General features: G+C 38.3%; 1 protein-coding gene across 4 annotated transcripts; it reads left to right on the top strand.

Moving 5' to 3' along the window:
* Positions 1–4902: 4902 nt before the first annotated feature.
* Positions 4903–25085, top strand: TRIM10 (tripartite motif containing 10). 4 transcript variants are annotated; one of them, XM_051996106.1, is made up of 8 exons: positions 4903–5094; positions 8107–8622; positions 11843–11938; positions 12293–12523; positions 14366–14388; positions 17327–17442; positions 18517–18549; positions 20615–25085. In XM_051996106.1, exons 2-8 carry the CDS (start codon positions 8197–8199, stop codon positions 21130–21132), a joined length of 1443 nt encoding a protein of 480 aa, XP_051852066.1. In that variant the 5' UTR covers positions 4903–5094; positions 8107–8196; the 3' UTR covers positions 21133–25085. The 4 variants fall into 4 exon arrangements, with proteins under 4 accessions (XP_051852066.1, XP_051852065.1, XP_051852064.1 ...); XM_051996105.1 differs by lacking the exon at positions 4903–5094 and adding an exon at positions 5115–6697; XM_051996104.1 differs by lacking the exon at positions 4903–5094 and adding an exon at positions 6755–7961.
* Positions 25086–25519: the final 434 nt, after the last annotated feature.

Below are 25519 nucleotides of genomic sequence, written 5' to 3'. Positions count from 1 at the left end.
TTATTCACTATTGTCTCAGGTTTGGCTATTGTTGACCAACAGATTAGCTATCTGACAGTCAGTAATGTTTATAGGACTATTCTAAAACCAGAAAAATCTGAAATCATTGACAGATGTTGGAACAAAAGCATTCTTAGGTCAAAGGGCTTCAGGATTACTAATATATCTTTCCTAAAATCCAAGGGAATATATATTATTACATTCCTAGGCCAGAGACTTAACTCTTAGGTCAGAGGGCTTTAAGATTACTAATCCTCTACAATTATTGACAGACAGGATTCTTAGAACAGGAGCACTCCTTGGTCAGATTACATCATATTTCCCCTCTCAAGCAGTTGAATACAAATTCATTTGGGACAAAGGGATGGAGGTTTCATCTTTTGGAGCTGCTTCATGCTGATAGAGTGTAGAGCTCTCCCTGCCTAGTGGGATCCAGACTGAGGTGGGGAGACATATGACTTGAAGATGGAGGCAGCAAAATTCAGAGGCATCCTGGGTGTCAGAATCAGTTAGTCGATGGTGTTCAGGGTGAACAAATAGTTAGAAGTTCATAGATTGGAGTCTGGAGGAAACAAATCTTACAAGTAGGTTAAAAATGCAGAGGCCAAATATGAGCAAAAAAAAAAAAAAGAATAATTAAAAATGGAGTTAGTACAAGGTTTAATAAAAACAATAGCTAGAAACCCTACCCAGAGGAAGGCTGGGGTGGCTTGGGGTGGGGGTGGGGAGAGATGAGGCTGTCATGAATGCCTCCCATCCAAACATCTTTTCCTAGGATAAATACCAAAGAATGTTTTTTCCCCCTAAATCCCCACTTTTGTCTCCTTGAAGGAGTGGGGGCAATATTTGAAGCAGTGGCATTATATACAATGAAAGGAGTACTCAGAAGACCTGAGGTGCAAACATCATAACAGATCCCTCAGAAACATCAAAGTAGAATGGAAAACCCATTTTACAAAGAAAAGCACTTCCTGTAAGTTCACAGATGGCACCTGAAGTCAAGTTTTGTAGTGTTTTTCTAGTTATGGGCACTTCAAGTTGTTCCCAAGTGTGGTGTTCTTCCTTTTTATAATAAATGATTGTTCTCTGGGAGCAGGTTTCTTGGGGAGGTTTTCTGGAGGCAGCCTTAGTTTTAGTTCAACATAATAATCACCCCAAATGCACCAGCTGTTAAAATCCAAACATTTATTTTCTCCTTCCAAGTCTTGTCTTTTTCCTTGGGCCCAGTTAGCTTTCTTAGAGGCCTCTCTCCCTCCTTGGTTCCAAGAGCTCTTGTTGCTAATCCTTTGCTTCTGCCTCTCCCAGCCTCAGCCTCTCCTCTTCTGAATCCCCAGAAACTGACTGACTGACTGAAGCTCTAAGAGGTTCTTTATATATGATCTCTTAAAGGTGGGAACCCAAAGGTTGACTTCTCCTCTGAGAGAGTGGGATTGTGGGTTTTTGACTTGTGAATCTCCCGAACTTGTGAACTCCAATGTGTGAGCTAATGTGTGAACTCTCAAAGGTGTGAGTTCTAATGTGTGAATTCTCCCAAAGGTGTAAATCCTAAGCACACAAGCATTATTTCCATCAACTCTAATGAGTTAACACTTTGTAAGGATTCTAACACCCAAGGATGATTATAATTATATGACATTATCAGGTTAAAATTATTCCACTAGGGGGATAAGGTAGTACAAATAGGATGGCATCCAGGGTGGGGATGGGGCCTTTGCAAATAATAATGCATCAGGTCACAGATGTGGCTCCCTTGAGGATGCTGAGGGCACACCCCTACAATCCTGAATGCCCTCATACCCACGGAGTTCCCTAGCCTGATGAAACACTATTGTGTTAATCTCCCCACTGAAGGGGCACCAAGAGAGCTAGAGAGAAAACACTAAGAGAAAAGTTCTCAGGCTTGGAGTGTTGTTAAAATTACACCTGGAAAAAGTGGAAAATGAGGAAGAAAGCTAATCTTAAGTGCCTCAGGCATCTTTTGAGTTATTTGAAAAGTGAAGGCTGGGCCACTGTGGCTCTACAAAGATCTGAGCAGGCCAAAAGAAGTTCCCACTGGCTTGCCTCTGGGATTAGAGGCTGGGCTGAGGGTGTTAGAAACCATCCAGAAGGGGTGTGTCCCCTTTCTTCAGCAACTAGCTATATGAAGGAGTAAAAGAGTCGCAGCTGAGGAAGTAGAGGTGCCATAGTCAGAGGCAAAGGGGCAGCAGCACAAGCAGCTGAATCTGCCAACCTGTTTCCCTTGACCTGATGTGAATCTTCCTTCTGGTCCATGGACAGCTTGCATATTTCCCTTGCATATTTAAAAAGAGAAATTTTTTTGCTGTCAAAAGTCCCCTTTCTATCTAGCTCCATGGATGTGCAAACTATGAAAAATTTGGAGTTTGTATAGAAGTTCACTCTCATTCCTTTCCCTGGTTCCGAGAAAACGAGACTCATCTGTAAACCATTCACCATCTGGGTTGTAATGTCACCTGACTGAGGGTTGTCAGGAAGCAGAGTGGCAGGGTTGAGGGTGTGGCACACTAGGAGAGTCAAGTCAGACGCATATAGCAGGAGAACATGATATCTGCTATGCCCCCTCCCCCAGCAAGCCACTGATGACCTTAGGCTTCAAAAATGCTCTGAACCTGATGGTGAACTTAGAGGCTTCCTCAACCAGAAGGGCTGTGGAAGCTAGTTCTAAGGCAGGAGGGTCACCCCAAAGACACCAAGTTTCTTTGAGAAGAAAGCAAGGGCTCTGGAGTAGGGTTCCAAAGACTCCTAGGATCAGGCCCTGCCTTCCATCAATGTACAGTATGAAAGGCTTTAGGTAAGGCTAAGGCCTGGGCAAGAGATTAGTTTAACCTTCAAGGTCTTTATCAGACTGGCAAGACTGTGTGGGCCTTTAGACAAAGAAACTCCATAGCTCTGGGTAAGGGAAGGGAGGTGGAAGTTAAGGGTTTCTATGGTTGCAGCCAGCGAAGCCTCCTGGTGAGATTGCAGATCAAGATATCATCTAATCCATACTGGCTATGTTCACTGGTGGAGGGGCTTACGTTCCCCTGGATTTGCCCCTTCAAGGGCAGAAAGAACTTGTGAGTCTTTGTTCAATGACACGCAAAAGAAAGCATCTTTAAGATCTAGAGTAGAAAACCATTGGGTTCCCTACGATACTTATATTGAGCTCATGGCTTCTACTGACCATTTGTTCTGATTATAGAAATTTGGTATAAGATAAAAAAGACATGATTATAATAGTATCAAAACAGGGCCTTCAGGCTTCAGCCTGAGAGCACATCTATGACAGGATAAAGCATCCTTAGTTAGAGCTGTTTGACAACTGACCATATAGTAATAATTCTACCTCAGACTCAGACTCAGGAATAATTATGTAGGAAACAAAAAAACAGAACTGGGAAACTGAGTCAGAAGGATCCCATCTTAAGCAGAGATTAAGGGTGTCCTTCCAACTCTTACCTAGATAAGATGTTCACCTAAACATTTCAGGAAGGCATTCTTTGAGTAATTTATGACATTTCTCTTGAATGTGGGCTATTGACTCAATGATCAGGCAATGAAATTTAGAACTCAAAATATCAATTATTGCCACAATTTATCTCTAATATCAAATTCAACCAATTGCAGCTTAGAGTGATATCCATTATTTTAAAAGTTTACTAGGATTTACATACACACTTAGGAGATTTTGTTTAACATGTTTTATATGTTTAAACTTATCTTGATGCAAAGGATCAATCATTAAACAAGCTTATAAATTCTCAGTAAACACATTCCTGATTTAGAAACTATAAATCCTAAACAGGCTTATTTCTCAGGACTGATGACTTTGCTTACCCTGATGGTTTCAAGAAAACTGACAAGGTTACAAATTAAGGGGAGTTGACACAGACTCCAGGGAAGGGACTGAGTTTGCTGTTGCCCATTCCAACTATTCTTAGTGTTTTTGTGGTCTATGCTGTTTGATACTTCCGTAGGTCTGTAAAGGGGGAAAAAGTGTTGCATACTTCATACTTGGAGGTGACTTGATAACATGATGACAATAACTCCAAGTAATTTAGTTAACAATTTTAGGATTTTCTTACGTAATAGCCAAATGGTCTTAGCTGTAATTTCTATTCCCTTAAATAAGTTTCCCCTTTTGTTTTAGGGAGAAAATGAGACAATTCTTAAAATTAAGACAGAACAGATTTTAAAATTGACTTAATTTTAGTTAATGAGATTCCATAGATTCTGATGAAATGTCTTAGGCAAACTGAATTGCAATTTGGTCATCTTCCAATTTATGAAAATCATTTTTCTTTTCTCAGGGGAAAAAAAAAGGTTAAGGTGCCAGTTTTTATTGACAGGGCTCTCAGAAGTCTGACTCTAGATAACTTAAAAGCAGGTTATTTGCAGCCAGAATTAACAAATTGCTTTTCTGTTTTCCTAAAATTCCAAAATTATCTTATTAATATTAGTGCAAATAAATTATAATTTACATATCTTTTAAGGGCTTTAATTAGAGCTTCTTTAAAATTGTTTTTACTACCATATTGCAGAGAAATTTTCGAATTACTTTACTCACGCATAAAAATCATTTATCTGTTGGTCACATCTAAAAAACACATAAAGTTATCAAATATGAAGCAATTATATCCAATAAAGCAGTTAACATTCATATAGCCCGTTTTATGCTAAGCACTTTTGCAATCATGTGGTCTTCACAACTATTATTTCTCTTTACAAATCAGGAAACTGGGCAGAGATAAAATAATTTGCCACAAATTACATAGCTAATACATATCCACAATTGAAACAGAGAATGCTGATCTTACCAAATGTAGAGGCAGACTGGTTTTCTTATCTCACACTGCCATGCTGGGTGGTGCCAGGGGTACCCAAATTCTTCTCAGGCAGATCCTGGACAGAACCTGCTGAAAGATGGGGTGACTGGTGCTAGGATATACCTGTGATGGTAGTTTCAGGTGCCAGAGCTCAGGGAATACTGACCATGGAGCCCGACTCCCACTTCATCTCCATTCTCTCAAGCTGAGTTGGGGAGGTGTTTGAGCAAGGTTGTGTAGAATCCCCAGGCTGCTTCCCCTATTTCTACAGGTGAGGCAGAATTTGAATTTCCTTATAATTCTGAGATGAGAAGAGTTAGCAAAAAGAGGGACTTGGGTTATATTGATGTTGTTAGCAATTCCCAGAAGTCAGGACCACTCCGGGGAATGGAGTGGAGAGGGTCCCTTAATACCTTCTAGGTTGCTTTCCCAAAGGAGCAGAAGGGAACTCTGGACAAGATAGGAGTCAAGGAGAGGTTAGCAAAAAGTTGCTATTTAGGTTTATTTTTCCTTTCCTTTTCTTTTCTTTTCTTCCAAAATGGGTTAAGTTTCTGGAATTATCCCCAGTGTTTCAGGTATTTTTCTTGCCATCTTAAAATGACTAATTGTCAAACTACTATTTAATCATTGCTTTCAAAACTTTGAGAATCTGATAAGATATTATTTTAATTTTAATTAGCTAACTTTATTTCTGTAATTGGCCAGACCTGTAGTCCACTGAAAAACTGTTAGGCTTTTAAAGAAATTTTTCCAGCATTCTAACTATAGAAATTTTTTTTTTTTCATGCTGGTTGCATTTTAAATCTTTCCTGGGAACAAAATCTAGCTCACAGAACAAATGTGACACAGATTTTCTACACAAAGATATAGATATAAACAAAATGACATGAAAGAGAACTGTTCCATCTTTACCAAAAGTCATAAAATTTTGCCAAAACCTATCCTATAGCACTTCATCTTCTTTGGTGTCCCAGAGAAGGTGAGAGGGTGGCAAAGTTAATTTTCCCAAAAATTGCAAAATTTCCCAGTCTGGGCATCCCAGTCGAGGAAAATTTACTGAGAATAGAGCTTATGACAAGCCAGACAAGCCTTCTTCCAATGGCTTGGGGTATACCAGCTATAGGTTTAAGGGAGAAAAAAATTGGGAGACTTACCTTGACAAGGAAAGAATCAAGCCAGGGGAAGTCACACTTTCCCCATATTGGGCCATCAAATGTTTAGGTTGGGAAAGGGGACTCCAAAAGTTTGGAATGTCACACAAACCAGTGTCACAAGGTATTTGAAAAGAATTTGCAGGCTTGAACCCATATCCAAATCAAGGGACAAAGTTTATTATAATTGTGATGCCAATTGTAGCAGACTAAATTCCAAAAGAAATTAGCAAGGGACCTAAGAGCATAGGATAGATTTTTAAGGCAAAATTGGTCAGAGCTTCATGCTACTTATTTGCTAATTTTATAGATAGGTTTGAGGGGTAGTCTTATTTACTATTGTCTCAGGAATTTGGTTATTGCTGACCATTAGATTATCTATCTGACAACTGGTAATGTTTGTAGCACTATTCTAAGGCCAGAAGACTTTGAAATCATTGATAGATTGTTAGAACAAGAGCACTTAGGTCAAAGTGTTTCAGGATTACTAATATATCTTTCCTAAAATCCAAGGGAAGAAATATTATTACATTTCTAGGCCAGAGGACTTCCTCTTAGGTCAGAGGGCTTTAGGATTAGTAATCCTCTACAATTGTTGACAGACAGGATTGTTAGAATAGGAGCACTCCTAGGTCAGATTACATTACTAGAAAGACTGTGTCTGAAGAAAGGATAATAATGCCACATTGGTCTGAATACAGGTTGTATTTTCCCTCATACCTGGTAAGTTGAAGATCTAAATGCAGTCTAAAATTGTATTTTTTTTCCTAGCTAATACTTCTCTTTTTTCTTATTTTTCTCTCTCCCTAATATTTTTTCCTAAATAAATCTGATTTTAAGGATATAGCTTATATTCAGGTATGGTGAATATTGATAACAATATCCTGATGTTAACAATAATTATTTATATTAATATGTTACTTTATAACAGGGGTTCTTACCATAAGGACCAAGAATTTTTTTTCAATTTTAATACCTCTATTAGATTATTACTGGTGTCTTTTGTCATCTATGTATTTAATTTTATCCATTTGAGAGCATTATTTCAAGAAAGAATTTTTTTGGCTTCAAAAAAATTGGTGTCTTCCCCCTCAGACACCAAAAAGGCCCATGAAACAAAAAAAAATTAAGAACACCTGACTTACAGATATAAATCCAAAATCCATTCTCTTCTTTAATCCTAACATTAATGTTGCAATATAGGTAATTACAGTGATTTTCACTCCCATTTTACATATGAGAAATTTGAAGCTCATCAAGGTTAAATAAATTGTCCTTGCTCACTCAGCTCATAAGTGCCCAAATCTTTCAACTCCAAGACCAAGATCAAGGTTCCGGTAAATATCTAGCTATCTCCTCAAGAACAAATTCTCAAATCATCTCACTTTCCTTTTTCGTGTTCGTGACTGTTTATGCTACTTGGTCCCATACCCCACCTCCTTTCCCAACCTAATTGGCTTCACCTCAGAACCTATTTGGAAGCCAAAACAAGTTTAATCCCTTGAAAACACCAGGGATTAGTTCCCTTATCAGAACTCCTTCACACCCCTTCCATACAGTTGACAGCTGTCAACAGCCTGAAGCTGTTGATATAACCAATCTTCCTGGAGACATCTGGCCCTCTTGATGGGGGCTGGGGTTGGGAGAGGTCAGGTTTGTCATTACCCCGTGTGAACCAGTTTTCTCCCCTTTCCTATTGCCCCATGCATTGAACAGGAGATATTATTTTTGCAGTAGATAATCTTTGCTGAATTAAATTTGGGCTTAACTTCTCTAGTCATGGTTGTCCAGACTGACAAAGGGGATGGGGAGCACTAGATCATGGAACCCAAAGCAGAGAGCAGTTAAGGTCACCTCTAAAGTCTCTGCAAGTCTCTGCACTACTACTTCCCAGTTGTTGACTAGCATGGTGTGTTGGCTTGGGTTGAAGAACAGGACAAAGAAAGCCGGAATCCTGAAGTTCCAGACAGAAAGTGGTCACTTCTGTGTATGTACTGTCTGTGTGCTGTGGGATAAATATGTGACTGTGTTGAAATTTATATGTGATTATGTGCATAAATGTGTGCACATCAGTGTTTGTGTAGAAATGTACACTTGAGTTGTGTTTGAAGTGTTTTTGACTGTGTTTTCAGGAGACCTAGTTCCTATCCCCAGCCAATCAGAGAGAAAAAGGTAAGACTAAGGACCAACCCTGAGGGCAGTAAGGGGCTACTGAGATCATTATGGCCTCAGCTACTTCCCTAACCACCCTGGAAGATGAAGTCAATTGCCCCATCTGCCAAGACATTCTGAGAGAACCTGTTACCATTGACTGTGGCCACAACTTCTGTCGGGGATGCCTTACACGCTACTGTGAAATCCCTGGTCCTGGTCCTGGTGAGCAACCCACCTGCCCCCTCTGCAAGGATCCCTTCTGTCCTGGAGGACTCCGGCCTAATTGGCAACTGGCTAGTGTTGTGGAAAACATCGAGAAGCTAAAGTTGGCACCTCCTTCAGGCCTGGAAGAGGACCTCTGTGAAGAACATGAGGAAAAAATTTACTTCTTCTGTGAAGATGATGAAAAGCAGTTGTGTGTGAAGTGCCGGGAAGCCCTGGAGCACAGGACCCACACTGTGCGTTTCCTGAAAGATGCAGCCGATCCTTACAGGGTAAGAAAGATGGGAAAGGGGTGTTACCATGTCCAAGAGTCCCAGGACCATATTTCTGGGCTTTAAGTAAATAACCCTGGAACTAGAGATAGATGCTGTCTAGTGCCCGTGGATAGTCATCTCTGTTATCTTTTTGTGGATTATTTATAATGACTTAGGACCATTTTTCCTACCTTCTCCTCCTTCCCTCACCTCCCTGTCCATTTGGATGCTATGCTCCCAGAAGAAGAATTGGTCATAGAGCACAGTAATAATATATCAGTGCATTTACATAAGTGACTGTTTATAAGGTGTATTTGAACAATGTGCTATGTATGCCTGTATCTGAGTGTATAACTGATTCCAAAAGAATCAATGTATGAGTTTGAGGTTGAATAAATACATTTTTTGTGCTATGAATATACTTAAGATTTCTATAACCCTCAATGGTTACAAAACATTTTTGTGTTCATTATTATGTGGAGGCAGCATAATATGAAGTGTCCCAAATATTTTAGTAAAGACTCTTGGGACTCCCTATACATTGGAAAGAGCATGGGCTCTAGATTCAGAAAATCTGGATTCATATCCTGGCTCTGTTAATTTATTGTGTGGCTTGGCAAGTATCTTTACCTCTTGGTCTAGATTGTTCATCTGTAAAATGAGAGAATTGGACTTGACAATCTCTAAGGTCCCTTTCCAATTGTCAGCCTTTGATTCTACAATTTTATTTGTTTTTTCTGACTGTTAAAGATTATTATCCTTATTTTAGGGATGAAGAAATTGAAAATCAGACAGATCTGTTGAATTCCACAAGTTCACACAGCTAGCATGGCTGAGCTAGGATTCAAAGCTAGATCTTTTGAGTCTGATTTTAGGACTTTTCCCATTACATTATGCCCATAGAATCATGGATTCCTTCATTTTACAGATGAGGAAATTGAGACCCAAGTGACTTGCCCAAAATTATATAGACTGTAAGTTAAAAGATCTGGTAGTTGAACCTAATTACCCCATCTCTAAGTCCATTGTTCTTTCCCCTCTACCACTCCAAATGATTTTTGTTTTTAGTATGTGTATGCGTGTGTAGTTGTAACTTCTCTGTTAATGAGGGTGAGAGGGATGTCTTTTGCTGAGGTTTAAAGAATACCTGTTGGGAATGTTGAAAGAATTTCTGCTCAGGAAAGGACTGGACTAAACAAGATCTATGATTTCATTGGTGTAAGGAACTCTCACTTCTTTTTAAATTATTCTGCAATATTACTTATCTAAGTAGTCCAACTAATCCACATTCTGGCTTCAATCAATTATCCAGGATTATTTCACATTATCTCCTAATAAAATGTATATTCTTTGAAAACAGGGACCGTTTTTTTTCTTTTGTCTTTATTTTTGTATCCTCCATGTACCCAACAGAGCCTTGCACATAGTAGTAATTGTGTTGACCATTCTCTACTGAGGATCAAACTAGAGGAAATAGGCCTAAACTTCATTGTGATGAATTGAGGTCAGCCTTTAGGACAAGCTCCCCAGTAGGGTAGGGTGCAAGGTAGATGCAAGGTAGAGGTTGGGGGATGGGACCCAAAAAGGAAGAGTCATCTGAGGGAGAAGAACCAAAGGAAGATTGTGACAAGGGTTTGAGGAAAACTGGGCTAGTGACTAAGGGTCTGAGAGAATCAGATTTGAGAAAAGGAACCCAGGCTTTGAAAGTTCTCTACAAAACTTTGGAAATTTCCATACAGTATTTTGAATCTTATAGAATATGAATCTTGGCCAAAACTGTTTAATTTTTATCTTTGTTTCTACAGATGCTTAAAGCTTTTTGAGTTGAATGGGAATATCTGATTAAGAATGTTGATGGAATTTTCTTGTTTGGGACTATTTAAATATGTGATTAATTAGTCAATAAGCTTTTATTAAGCAATAAGCTATGTGAAGTACCAAGCTAGAGTGCTTGACTTGAAGCCAGGAAGACCTGAGTTCAAATCCAGTCTTAGACACTTATTAGCTGTATGACCTTGGGCAAGTCAGTTAGCTCTACTTTAATCCACTGAAAAAGGAAATTGCAAACCATTGAAGTATCTTTGTCAAGAAAACAGTATTGATGTACTATGATGAGAGAGAAACAGAAAGGGGGGGGGGTGGGAAGAGAAGGAGAGAGGGAAAGAGGCAGGAAGGGAAGAAAGAAAATAGAAAATCATTTTGAGGGAGGCACTGGGAACATCAGGAAAGACCTCATGTGAAAATGGTGTTTAAAAGGAACTTTGAAGGAAACTAAGGATTCCATGAAATTGAGGCAAAAAAAAGAGAACATTCTAGACATTAAGAAGAGACAATGCTAAGGATGGATGGGGCCTATATAAGAGGAACAGCAAAAAGATCAGTTTGACTAAATTGCACTTAGATGCTGAGAGGAGTAATGTGCCATAAAACTGGAAAGGTAGTTGAGGGCTATGCTTTCAAGGGTTTTAGATATCAGACAGAGGGATATATGTTTGATGCCCGGGGGCCACTAAAATCTTGTCAGGAGTCAGGAGGAGTCAGGAGAACCTTAATTGTCATTAAAATTGTGAACTCGGGTGACTGGAAAGATGGTGATGCCCTTGACAAAAATAGGGAAGTTTAGAAGACAAGTGAGTGTGGGGGAAAGATTATGAGTTATGTTTTAGATGTAGTGAGTTTGAGGCACTTACGGGACATCTTGTTTGTAATGTCTTATAGGAAGTTAGTGAAGTGGGACCACTTCTAGTGAAGAGAGGATCTAGAACATTTTCTTGGGGAACACCTACATTTTTGGGTCATGTTATATTTATCAAAGGAATTTGACAGGAAATGGTAAAATAGAGCATAGCATTAACTAGCATTTACATAGCATTTTAAGGTTTGCAAAGCACTTGACATAGGTTATTTCATTTAATCCTCAAACAACCTTGGGAAGTTGGTGCTATTATTATCTATATTTTATAGATGAGGGAACTGAGGCAGAAAAAGATTAAATGACTTGTGCTCAGAGTCACATAACTAGTAAGTATCTGAAGCAGGATTTGAATTGAGGTTCTCCTGATTCCAAGATTCATAATGTAGACACTGAACCACCTAGCTGCCCTTCAGAAGAGAATCAGAGGAGAATAATTTAACTGTCAGGGCCTGCCTAAAGGGAAGTGGCTGAAAAAGATAACTTCTCTCACTCTCAAAGAATTCTTCTGATTTTTCATTCTAAGTACTCCTTCCCTCTTCTCAGGAACAAATCCATAGTTGTCTAGAATCTTTGAAGAATGAGAGAGAAAACATTCAAGGAATCCAGTCCAGGGAAGATCAAAGAATCCAGATCTTATTGGTAAGTCATTAATGCACCATCCTCTCTTTCCCTCTAGTGAAATCCTGTTAGCGATTCCTTCACAATGACCTCCTAGGTCATTTTATGTCTTCTTGTTACCTCTAGACCATACTGCATTAAGCAAGGGAGAAAGGAGATGAGTTCTCTGGGACTTTTACTTGTGTCTCCTGCAGGAAAGTATCAGTTTGAATATCAGTATTAAGGAACATGAGATGGTAGAGATGGAGGAGATGGGAATGAAAGAGGAAAAGGAAGAGCAAGAAAAGGAAGAGGAGGAGGAAGAGGAAGAGAAGGAGGAGAAGGAAATGGGTCATTTCTTGAGGATCTTTCTGTTCCCTCTCCCTGCTCCTCCAGACTCAGGTGGCCACCAAGAGAAAAAAGGTCATCTCAGAATTTGAGCATATGTGCCAGTTTCTGGAGAGGCAGCAATACTTAATTTTGACCCAGCTGGAAGAATTGGATGGAGACATTTTGAAGCAGAAGAATGAGTTCGAATCCCTTGTCCAGAGTGAGATCTCCCGTTTTAATGCTTTGATATCAGAATTGGAGGAAAAACTCAAGCACCCAGAAAGAAAACTGCTGAAAGTGAGCAATGTGAAAACACTTTTCCCCATCTATGTTATTTGGATAGGCATTGGGGCACACTGCAAAGAACATTGTGTTTAGCGTTTTAAAACAATAACAAGTCACTTAATTTTGAGCCTTAGTTTCTTCTTCTGTAAGATGTATATAATATTATTTGTTGAGGTAAAGAGAAACAAATAACCAAGGGAGCCCTTTTCTGGGAATTTTTAAAGAATCAATGAAAAAGCATTTATTAAATACCTACTTCACAGTCAATAAACATTTATTAAGTGCCTATTTAATAAGGCTAAGTATTAAGGCATTGTGCTTAGTGCTTTGTAAAGAACTATAAGAATGTGAGTTATCATTACCTCTTATTTTTGTCCCTCCTGTACTTTATTTTTCCCTTCCCTCATTTTTAGGGCCGAGGTAGGACCATTAAGTTCAGGAAAACAAATTATCTTGACAAAGATATTGGAGTGGTTTGCCATTTCCTTTTCCAGACCATTTTACAGATGAAGAAACTAAGGCAAACAGGCAGGATCACACAGATAGAAAGTATCTGAAGCTAGATTTGAGCTCAAGAAGAGGAGTTTCCTGATATGAGGTTCAGCACTCTCTCCACTGTACCACTTAGCTGCCTGGTAACAGAGGAAAAGAATGACAAAATGCTCTACCTTGTGCAATAGTCAGTCACTTTATAGATATTCAGGGTTTCAGAGCTCGAAAAGACCTCACTACCTCTTTCAGCAGTGAAGATATGTTGGACCTGCACGTAGGCAGTAGGAGCACGGGTAATACCATACCTTCCCAAAGGTAGGAAGACCTAGCAAAAATAATAGGTGGAAATTATGGGAAAAGGAAATGAAATAGTTGTTTGAAAGCCAACTACTAAATTTTCAATGTGAGCATTTTACTCTTCAAAAATTGATAAATGTTACAAATGAGGTCTTAAGTTTGGACAATCAGGTGGTGCAGTGAATATGATGCTGGCCCTGGAATAAGAAGGACCTAAATTCAAATTCAGCTTTAGACAATTGCTAGCTGTGTGACCTGGATCAGGTCACTTAATCCTGTTTGCTTCAGTTCCTTGTCTGTAAAATGAACTGGAGAAGGAAATGATAAACCACTCCAGTGTCTTTGTCAAGAAAATCCCAAATGGGGTCAAGAAGAATCAGATACAAAACAACAATAATAAAAGGGCCTAATTTATTATTTTGTACATTATTATCACTTAATAAAGTGATAGAGAAATGTTTATAATGCAAATTAAATTTAAGAGTATATATTTTTTTCTTCTGGAGAATTAGTTGTTAAAAATGTATACCTAGAGAGAGATTAGGAATAAGATTTCTCTTCCCCTATCTTCCTATCCCAGCCCTGTTCCTGATTCCTGGAATGATGAAAAAAGAACAAAAGAAAGCTCAGAGAGAATCACAAATAAGTCAACTTTGAAAGTTACATATTTAATTTTTTATAGTAAAAAGAAAAGCAAGCTCAACATAATGGAGATTTACATTTGATATATGATGCTGGCCTTTTCTTCCACATTGAATGTAGAAGTATTATTTTTGTTATTTAAGTTAAGAATAAAAATAAAATAAAATGAGGAAAAAAGCCTCATAATGTAATAAGTTCAATTGGATAACTACTAAACTCTAGTCAGACATATTATAGGTGAGATTCATGCTTCAGATAATAAGCCCTAAATTAGATGTGACTTTTGGAATCTCTTCTAATGATGGGATCCTATGATAGTGTCCAGGACAGTTGCCCCATGACTGTGGGGCTCAAGTTTTCTAGTAACCTTAAGGAAAATGGCAAACATGAGAACTGAATGCTTGGTATTTCTCTTTCTTTTAGGACATCAGGAGTACCCTGTTCAGGCAAGTGGGATTCTTCCCTTCTTCCTCTCATGTACAAATACTACATACATACACATGAATTGTATACATATATGTATTATACATATGCATTACACTTATACACACACACTTTTAATTTAAAAAATTTATCATCATTATCTGGTTCAGACCTGTGATTTTATTGGGAATTCCCAATGAGGAAACTATCTACCAATCTAACTATTTTTTGAGAATTGCATAGAGGCACTGTGGGCTTGCCTAGCAGTCAGTACAACTAACAAAAAACAAACAAAAAACCAAAACTGAGTAAAAGCCTACTATGTGCTAAGTACTAGAGAGGTTCCTGTCCTTAAGTTGTTCACAGTCTAACAGACTGAATAAAATACCTACACAATAACTGAAATACCAAATAAAATATGAGAAAATCATGAAAGAGCTATATAGAATGTTGGATCTGGAAGATTCAAATCTAGTCTCAGACACTTCTTAGCTGTGTGATCCTGGGTAAGTTACTTAACCCTGTCTCAGTTTCTTCATCTATTAAATGAGCTGGAGAAGAAAATGGTGAACCATATCAGTATCTTTGCCAAGAAAACCTCAATAGGGACATAAAGAGTCATACACAACTGAAAATGGTTGAACAATAGCAACAATGAAAGGGTACAAGGAAAGGGCTATGTAATGTCTAAGAAGGAACATACATGCACTAGACACAAGTAAGCTCATACTATATACATTTAAAGAGCTATATAGAAGTATTCACATATTCACATAGAGAGAAAGTTGAGTATAGTGAAAAGAATCCTAGAGGTTTGAGTTCCAGCCCTGATATTCATTAGCTATGTCTCCTTAAGGTAAGTGACTTCCCCTTTTTGAGACTCAGTTACCTCTCTAGAAAATGGGAATAATAATACTTACACAGTGCTGTTATAAAGGAAAGTATGTTTTAATTATTTTTTGAAGCTTTTTATTTTCAAAACATATGCAAGGATAATTTTTCATCATTGACCCTTGAAAAATCTTGTGATCCAATTTCCTCCCTTTCTCTCCATCCCCTCTCCTAGATGGCAAGTAATCCAATGTATGTTAAACATTGTAAAATATATGGAAATCCAATATAGGCATATGCATTTATACAATTATCTTGCTGCACAATAAGAATCAGATCAAAAAGGGAAAAATGAGAAAGAAAATAAAATTCAATTATGGAACATTATTGTTCTGTAAGAAATTACCAGCAGGATGATTTCAGAAAAGCCTGGAGAGACTTACATGAACTGATGCTGAGTGAAATGAGCAGGATCAGAAGATCATTATATACTTCAACAATAATACTATATGATGATCAATTCTGATGGACATGGCCCTCTTCAGCAATGAGATGAACCAAATTAGTTCCAATAGAGCAGTAAGTAACTGAACCAGCTACACCCAGCAAAAGAACTCTGGGAGATGACTATGAACCACTACATAGAATTCCCAATCCCTCTATTTTTGCCTGCCTGCATTTTTGATTTCCTTCTCAGGCTAATTGTACAATATTTCAAAGTCTGACTCTTTTTGTATAGTAAAATAACTGCTTGGACATGTGTATATATATATATATATATATATATATATATATATATATATATATATATATATATACACATGTCCAAGCAGTTATTTTACTTATACTTCAACATATTTAACATGTATTAGTCAACCTGCCATCCAGGGAGGGGGTAGGGGAAGGAGGGAAAAAGTTGCAACAAAAGGATTTGCAACTGTTAATGCTGAAAAATTACCTATGCATATATCTTGTAAATAAAAAGCTATAAAAAAAGAAAAACAAAACAACAACAAAAGAAAGAAAATAAAATTCAAACAAACAACAACAAAAGAAGTGAAAACGCTATGTTGTGATTCACACTCAGTTCCCACAGTCTGCTCGCTAGGTGTAGATAGTTCTCATCATCACAAGATTATTGGAACTGGCCTGAATCATCTCATTGTTGAGATGAGTATGCTCTAATTCTTAAAGTGCTATTTAATGTGAGTCATTAGTATTGTCATGAATCTATATAATAAGAAAATTAGCATATAGTAGTGAAGTGTCCAGGTGAGAGAAAATACAGGACAGCCAAAATAATGAAAATTTAAGAGTGTTTATTGTCACTGGACAGGACTGAGTCCTGTCAGTGACCAGGATCACTATTAAGTGGTTTCAGAGACACATATTTATAGGAAAATTCTACAAAGGAATTCTTTGAAGCATTCAATATAATAATAGGGTTCTTTTCCCAGACAGGAGGCAAAGGTTATCACATTTAAGAATTACATTCCCAGATAGGCAGTAAGACAATAGTTCTTTAAATTTTATGTTTGCCAAGTTGTCAAGATCTGGGGGCTGTGTGTGCCTGCAAATGGAAATAGAAAATACCATCTGCGTTAGGGAGTGAAGAGCTGGCAACATAGTTGTGACTGCAGACAGAGCTGAAACCAAAATAATGTTCTCACGATCTCAGGAGTGCATAAGCAGGTTAGGGACAGCATCCATTTCAGTAGATGGAAACCTGAGCTTGAGCCAGGAAGACCTGGGTTCAAGTTCTACCTAGCTGTATCTCCTTCTAAGACGATAAGTTACAAAGATAGTATTGACCTGTCTTGGTAGAGGGACTTTATTTACTTGGAAGTGAAATCATATACCTATGAAATCATAAATCCACTCCTTGTATTTATTGCATATATATTGCATACACACACACACACACACACATATATTCCCAACTTTTAAAAAACCTCAAAGAGAAAATGAGGTTAATCCCAATTAGGGAAGGCATTTTGGAGAGAGTGTCCCTGGACTTGAAACTCCAGAGTTAAAAGAAACTAGTGACCAGCTCGGAGTGTCCAGAAAATTTCTAATCAGGAAAATCTCTATGATTTCATTCTTTTTCTTTTTTTGTGTGTGTATTTCTAGATGTGAAACTAGAAAGTGCAAGAAACCAGAAGCTGTGTCACCTGACTTGGGGGAGAGGATCCGGGATTTCCCTCAACAGGCCTTTCAACTGCAGAGGGAAATGAAGATGTTTCTAGGTAAGAGGATCTACTTATGCCCCAATTCCAGGGGAGTTTGAAAAACTGTCCCAAATCTCAGATTATGCAATCCTAAATAATGTAAAATTATTTTTTGATAGATAACACTTGGATTTGCTTCCTAGCTCCACTGCTGATATGCTGGGTGATTTTTGGTAAATTGCTTTACCAGTTTGGGTCTAAATTTGCCCATCTACTTATTTATTTGATAGGGACAAGGAGGATAATCTCTGTTTCCTTTTACAAAGATGATGTGAAGGGAATATAAAATGACGGTTAAGGTTTCTGAGGGGGCTGGGATGGAGTCATGTGATAATCAATAGCAAAATAAGAAGGAAAAAATTTAACTTTCAATAGTAGGAAAAATCAACAGCATTTATGATAAATATTGAGAATCAAAAATGCTATACTTGGAAAAGATCTTAGATACCATCTAGTTCAAATGCCTCATTTTACAGATGGGGTAACTCAAGGCCAGATAAAGGCAATGGTTTTCCCAAAGTTGTGCAGCCAATAAGTAACAGAGCCAAAATTTGGATGTAAGTTTCTTAACTTCTAATCCAGGGCTCTCTTTATTATATTTTACTGCCTCTAGTAATATTGTCTCTTCTCTTCCTAATTTCCTCCTATCTTCCCTCAGTTCCTAATATTGACTCTAGATTATTATCACCTATAGTCTGTATGTGCAAGCAAATATTTAATAGCTAGGCAAAAGATTGAGAGTGGGAAGGAGAGGTGACCAGAATATATGCATATGTAATTTTAAGTTTAATCTTAAAATTAACATTTTCTCTATCATTTTATTAAATCTATACAATCAACAAAATAATAAATCAAGTCCTGAGTTGTAGAAATTATTGACTTCTAAGCTGTATATATTCATACTGAAAAGTTAGCAATTGACTCTCACAAATGAATTAGATATTGCTCCAGCACATTTCTGCATGATCCTCTATGAGCCTCTTTCACTAATTCTCTACTTCTCAGCATCTGTCAAGAGAAGGGTTGAACTTTTTCTAAGTTTTTACTTAAATCAGATATAAATCCCAACTTCTTTTTTTCCCCTTCCTACAGAAAAACTACTCTTTGAACTGGACTATGAACCAGGTGAGTGTCTTGGGGCCAAAAAAAAATGTGGACATATATGTTAAGATTATCCTGGTGTCCCCAAACAAGGAGAGAGAATTGTGCAGGAGTGCTTATATGTTAAGGAGATAACTAAAGAAGAAAAGACAGTTTTTGCCCTTGAGGACCTTCATGGTGAGACTACATATGTGAAATAGTAGAGATAATCCTGCTAGAGTTCAAATTTGGCCTCAGACACTTATTAGCTTTGTGATACTGGGAAAGTCACTTAACTTCTGTTTGTTTCCTCTTCTATAAAATGTGGATAACAATAGCATCTCCCAAGGTTATTGTTATAGTAAAATGAGAAAAAAATTGTCAATTAGTTAGCACAGTCCCTGGTACAGAATAAGCACTATTATTAAGTTTGCTTTTTTACGAAATCTATCAAGAAAAAAGTATCATTTATTAAAAGGCAGCTAGATAATGTGGTGAATAGAGTAATGCCCCTGAAGTCAGGACCTGAGTTCAAATGTGACCTCAAACATTTCCTGCCCATGAGTCCAGGGCAAATCTATTTGTTTCAATTTATTTATCTGTAAAATGAGCTGGAGAAGGAAATAGCAAGCCACTCCATTTATTTTTGCTTAAAAAAAAAAAAAAGAACAAAACTCCAAATGGGATCACTGAAATGACTGAGCAATAACACTTTGTTGAATTGAATGGTGAATCCAAGTGGAATGAGTGTGTCTTAGGGAAGGCTTCCTGGAGGAAAGCTTTAAGCTAAATTGGGAAGACAGGACTGGTCTTAAATAGATAGGCAGGGGGACAGATGTGAGAAAAGAAATATATTAGGAATAGTCCATTTAAGTGAATCATGGACTTGCAGATCAGGGCTTGAAACAGGGATGTGCTGGTGTTTAGTAACTGGCTATCCAGAGGGGGAAAAATATTCATGACACACTTTATCACTTTCTTAAATCTACACAATCCAAAGGACAAGAAATTAAAAATAAATTTAGTGTTTGTCAATTTTCAAAATGAAAATTTTTCTTGTTGAATCATTTTAGTGGTGTCTGACTCCTTATCACCTCATTTGGAGTTTTCTTGGCAAATATTGGAGTGGTTTGCCATTTCCTTCTCCAACTCATTTTACAGATGAAGAACTGAGGCAAATAGGGTCACATAGTTAATAAGTGTGTAAGACTAGATTTGAATTTACAGAGTTTTCCTAGCCTGAAATTCTATTCTCTATATAACCTAGCTGCCCAAGGTATTAATGTTCATGTTGAAAATTTTAACAATTGACACTCCAGAGCTGAATAAGCTAATTCTATCTCACCTCTGGTGACTTTGCTGACTGTTTAGTCTAATACCCTTTATTTACAGAAAGACCTAAAGACCCATTGTTAATAACTGATAAACATTTATTGAATCCTTCCTCTGTACCAAGCATTGTGTTAAGTGCTGGGAATATGAATATGAAAAAGGCAGACCTTGCCCTTAAAGAGTTTACAATCTAATGAGGGAAAACCCATAAAAGAAAATTGAAAAGGGGAAGAGAAGTACTTGGCATGGGGACATAGTGGAGAATCCAAATAAGTCTAATATGAGTGCAGTCACTTTGGCAATGAGGAGATGGCACGCCTGTTTCCAGATGGAAGAGTGCTGAATTTAGAGACCTGGGTTTGAATCCCAGGTCTGCTACTTATAATTTGTGTATCTTGGATAAATCACTTTGCCATTCTGGGATTAATTTTCTTTTGGAAAATAAGAAAGTTAGATTAAATCAGAAAGTTAGATACCAACTCTCCTGGGTAAAGTGACTTGTTCATCATCAAAGGGCAAGTCAGTGGGAAAGTTAAGATTATACTTCAAGTCTATTGATTTCCAGATCAAGTTTTCTTTCCAAGAAGGACAGACTGCTTGAACAAAGGGAAGGTCTCACAGGGTGTGTTGGAAAGTAATAGTATATTTAAAATGATAGAAGGGGAAAGGGTTTCTGCCTAGGCCATAGCAAGAAATTGTTGCCAAATGCAATTTTTGCACCTTCCCCCATGCAGTTATGACATCAATGCAAATTGTATGCATTTTTTTTCCCTCCCAGCTCATATACTTTTAGATTCCGAGACATCACATCCCAAGCTCCTCCTATCAGAAGATCACCAGCGGGCCCAGTTTTCCTACAAATGGCAGACCTCACCAGACAGTCCACAACGTTTTGACAGGGCCATCTGTGTCCTAGCCCAAGTTGGATTTGTGGGAGGGAGGCACACATGGGTGGTAACTGTGGACCTGGCTTATGGGGGTAGCTGTACCATGGGTGTGGTGAGCCAGAATGTCCGACGGAAAGGAGACCTCAGGCTTAGGCCAGAGGAAGGGATATGGGCACTGCGACTGGCCTGGGGTTTTGTTTCAGCCTTGGGCTCCTTCCCTACCAGGCTGTCCTTGGAAGAGAATCCCAAGCAAATCCGTGTCTCCCTTGATTATGAGGTGGGCTGGGTGACATTTAGCAATGCTACCACTCAAGAGCCCATCTATACCTTCACTGCCTCTTTCACTGGGAAGATCTTTCCTTTCTTTGGGCTCTGGGGTAGAGGATCCAGTTTCTCCTTGAGTCCTTGAGAGGGAAAAGACCCTCTGGTGAGTGAGGTTGGGGTAAAAGGGGTCAAGAGTGTGTCACATATAAGCTTGGTCTTACACTTGTGAAATGGGGGAGATTATGTCCTAGGTCACAAGTGAATAGCAAAAGAGGAATTTTAACCTTGCAAATCTACTAATGACTCCTAGACATTTTCCATTGTCCTTTCCAGAGAGGCTCAGGTCATGGCTATTCTCCCTCCTAAACCAAGCTAGAGAATTTCAAATCATTCCCCCAAGCCTACCTGTGACAGGGCAGTCAGGAGTTTAGTGGTGCCATCCTATGTACCCAATAGTCCCAGACCCCACTGATTGCCATTCTGGATGGAGACAACCTGAGAAGAAGATAGGGCAAAGAACCTTGTCCAAGACTGATGAGCTGAGAATATGAAACCAAATGCTTTTGTCTTTCTTGCTTATCCTTTTACCTCTGTGCCAGAATCACACATCCCTTGGGGATATTTATTCTGTCTCTTACTCTCTTCCACCCTTGAGCTACTTACCAGCTAATGCCAATGAAAGGAAATAGTGAGGAGAATGAATCAAAGATGATCAAGTGGTAGGATAAGGGAAACCATTTGTGAAATCCTGAATATAGCAAGGGTTTGTGTTTTAAGATTTATGAACTCCAGACAATGAATGGCAAATGAATTCAACTTTTTTTTTTTTTTCCTAACCTGGACAGTAAGGGTTATCCAAGGGGAAGGGAGGAAGGGAGATGGAAAAATTCAGAGTAGAAGAAGATCAGCAGTGGGAATAGGATTGAGTTGAAGTAGTGAGAGAACTTTGAGAAATGGGCTTCCCTATGGGATTCTGGAAAGGGGTTGTAACCACATGTGAAATGTGTGCAGAGTAATAGTGACTCCCAAAAATCTGCTTCACTCTTATATATGGGCTAACATTTTACTGCATGAGTTGATAGGAAATAGAATAATCATTAGTTTTGTCATCTTTGATTTCAAGAGGGATTTGAGTACTATAGCATAAGGAACTTCCTAGTTAGAAGAACTGAGGAAGTTAAGTGATATCTTTGCTTTCAGTGTATCCATCTATAGTGATTTTACTAGGCTCTTATTTAGAGATGAATATACATGAGATGATCCAGCAATAACAGAATCTACCTCTGTTGATAGTGAAGATGGATTCTGATTAATTTTGACTCTCCGTAGTCTACAAGTAGCTAGTCCTCTCAGTTTCTTCTTTCTATTTAAAGTCAGTTCACAATTATCCAATTTTGATTTATTTGTAGCAAATCTTATTTATATTATTATTTATTTGTTTAACTGCCTTTATTAAAGCATTCACTCATATTGCAAACTCTATAAAGCACAGTTTTACAGAAGAAACTGAGCTGTTTTGTCCAGTAAGTGTCCAAGGTCACATTCAAACTCAGGTCTCTCTGACTCCTGATCTGGTGCTCAATCCACTGAATCACTTTGGACTAGAGTGGGAGGGGCCTGATGGAGGCTAGAGATGGAGCTAATCAATTAAGAGACTACATGTTGTAATCCAGGAAGGAGGAAACAAGATTAAACAAGGTTGATATTAGTGGCAATTGAAAAGAGGGCAAGTGTTGAAAAGATAGGGGAAGAAGGAATTGACTTGAGTTGGAAACTAATTGGATGAGCATCAGAGTAGAGATGAGAGCAGGATGCTGTCACACATGTCAAGCAGCTATTTCCTCCAGACCAGACCTAAACAATAACAACAATAGCAACAACATAACTCTCAATCTCTCCTCTTCTAACAGGCAGGGAAGAAGTGAGCTGCCAATATGCAAGTCATGTTCAGGCTGCAACTTTGACTCCATTTAAGGGAATGCTGTCCATTCCATGATGAATAAAGAAAGGTGAAGTCAGAATGAGATAAGAAATTGGCAGCTTTCCAGCTCTTTGTGAGTCAGTTCTCCCTTGGGGGTTTTCTTTGTGTAATAATAATATTAATAATAATAATGACTATGATGATGTAAGATTATCCAACTGTACCAGTGTATGTAGAACATTAAATATAAAAGAAAACTAGAAAGCAATTTATCATTCTATATGAATTTCCACTGAAGAAGAGAATGAGAAAAAAATAATTTAAAAAATAACTCACATTTATATAGCAGTTTGAGGTTTGTAAAACACTTTCCTGACAGCACCCTTGTGATAACATATGTATATAACAAGTATTTTTGTAACTATTTTACAGATTAGGAAACAGAAACCTAGAGAGAGTAAAGTAATTTGCTTAGGGTTAATGTAACTAGTAAGGGCTGAAGTCAGGTTTTCTGTCACCCAAAACAGTATTTATTCCATTAAGAAATGTTATTTTTGTTGGGATATACCCAGGACATCAATATACCCAAGTTCTTAAATAAGGTCAAAACTGCATCTAGTAGTCAAAGAAAAATGAATTTGAATTTACATCATTTTGTATTATTTTCTTCCTGGTGGTTTTTATTGCTTTCAGTTATAGGGATTAAATAGACTAAGTACTATTTATAGTTCTATCATTAGCTGTACAGTTTCTTGTTTTAAGCAGTTCAATTTGGAATGGTCAAGTCCAGGTAAATGAATTCATGCTCATCACAAAGATGATCTCTGGTAAGGAGAAAAAATATTTGGACCCAGAGCATAGGCCTCGAGAGTTTTAAATGACTTGCCTATGTTTATACAGTGTTAGAAGTAGAAGTAGAACTTAGGACTTTCTGACTTTAAATCCATCCCTTCATTTTTGTCATGCTGCCATAACAGAGAGTTTTATTTCAATGCATCCAGAATCAGAGTCAATAAATATCCATGATAGGTCTATTATGTGTCAGTAACTGTGCCAAGCACTAGGGATACAAAGAAAGGCATAAGCCTTTAGGAAGCTTATAATCTAATATTGGAAAACAACAAATAAAAAGAAGCTGAAAGGGGGCAAGGAAGGTAGTATGGGGACACAATTAAGTCCTACAACTAGCTTAATTGTGGTGTTTTTCTTCTTTAAAATAAAACTATAAGATGGTTCTCTCTGGGAGAATAGGTTTCTCGGGGGAGGTTTTCTTGGAGGCAGCCTTAGTATCAGTTCAGATCAATAATTACTCCAAATGCAGCCAGCTGGTAAAAATACAAACGTTTATTTCTCCTTCCAAGTCTTGTCTCTTTCCTTGGGCCTGGATAGCTAGATTCTTAGAGGCCTATCTTTCTGCTCGGTTCTGAGAGCTCCTGCAGCTTTGTCCTTTGTCTCTGCTCCCTTCAGCCTCCAGCCAGCACAAAGATGAATCTGTCTCTTTTGCCTTCTGAAGTAATTCTCTCCTGGCTCTAGCTCAACTCCGACTTGTGGCTTCTTCTGACTTGACGCTCCCCTCTCCATGTAATTCAGCTGAATTCTGTCCGAGAGCCTCTGTCTGTTTCTTATATATGAGAGAGAGGAATTGTGGGATATCTCCCAGCGTGCTCTCTGGCCCTAAGAGCTTCAAGGGAGGTGTGAATTCACAAAGTAATCTGATATATTATATATGTTTAAATATATGTTAAATCCAATATATATATATATAAACATATTTGTACAATTATCTTGCTGCACAAGAAAGGTCAGATCAAAAAGGAAAAAAATGAACAAGAAATCAAAATGCAAACGAACAAAAAGAGTGAGAATGTTATGTTATGATCTGTAAGGGGTTGCCAACCCTCAGATATCTTTGGACAACCCACACGGAACGTGATTCAAGTAAACTGAGGGCGTTGCTGTAAGGGTTGAACAAGAAGAGGCTGGGAGGAAGGAGCCCCACACCTGTGGACAACAACGTGGAGCTAAGCAGAAGGAGCCTTGCCCCTGCTGACTACATGGCATGTCTGATATGGGCATGAGATGGACATGACAGATTGGCTTAGAGAGCTCTTGCTATGCTGATGTAACTAAGGCTTTAAGGCTGCTGGTAGAAGCTGGAATAAACGGAGTTTGCATCACCTCTGTTCCCTGTCTCATCATTATTCACAGTCTCTGCATTATTAGGCCTCGAGTTTCTGCTGGTCAGAGCAGGCCTCACTTATCTGTAAGCAAAGGGACCCTAGGGGGCCCTGAGAATCGGTGCCCAACATGGCCAAGAACAAATTGAATTACAATGGAGTGGAGGGCAAAGAGATTCTTAGCGAGAATAAAGATGTACCTGCACACCTCAGAGGTGCCTCACGGTTGGGGAAGGGGCCTGTGTGGGAAGACTTGGGCATCAGCCTCTGAGAGACAGATAAGGAATACTTCAAAATCGTGAGTAACCTGCTGGTGTTAGCAGTGAGGCAAACGTTTTGCCATGGGACACACACTCTCTAAGAGGGAGGTGGAAAAAGAGGAATATGCCTGAATTATTCACAAGAAGGCTAAGGATGTGGGGGCTACTATACAT

Source organism: Antechinus flavipes, chromosome 4 (assembly GCF_016432865.1).
Source record: "Antechinus flavipes isolate AdamAnt ecotype Samford, QLD, Australia chromosome 4, AdamAnt_v2, whole genome shotgun sequence".
NCBI lineage: Eukaryota > Metazoa > Chordata > Mammalia > Dasyuromorphia > Dasyuridae > Antechinus > Antechinus flavipes.
This window is presented reverse-complemented; position numbering and strand designations above follow the sequence as displayed.

Coding starts and splice junctions, on each gene's coding strand:
- TRIM10 (XM_051996106.1), top strand. CDS start 8,197: ATGGCCTCAGCTACTTCCCTAACCACCCTGGAAGATGAAGTCAATTGC. Junction 11,939..12,292: donor AAAGAATCCAGATCTTATTG/GTAAGTCATTAA, acceptor CTGCTCCTCCAG/ACTCAGGTGGCCACCAAGAG. Junction 18,550..20,614: donor TGAACTGGACTATGAACCAG/GTGAGTGTCTTG, acceptor TTTCCCTCCCAG/CTCATATACTTTTAGATTCC.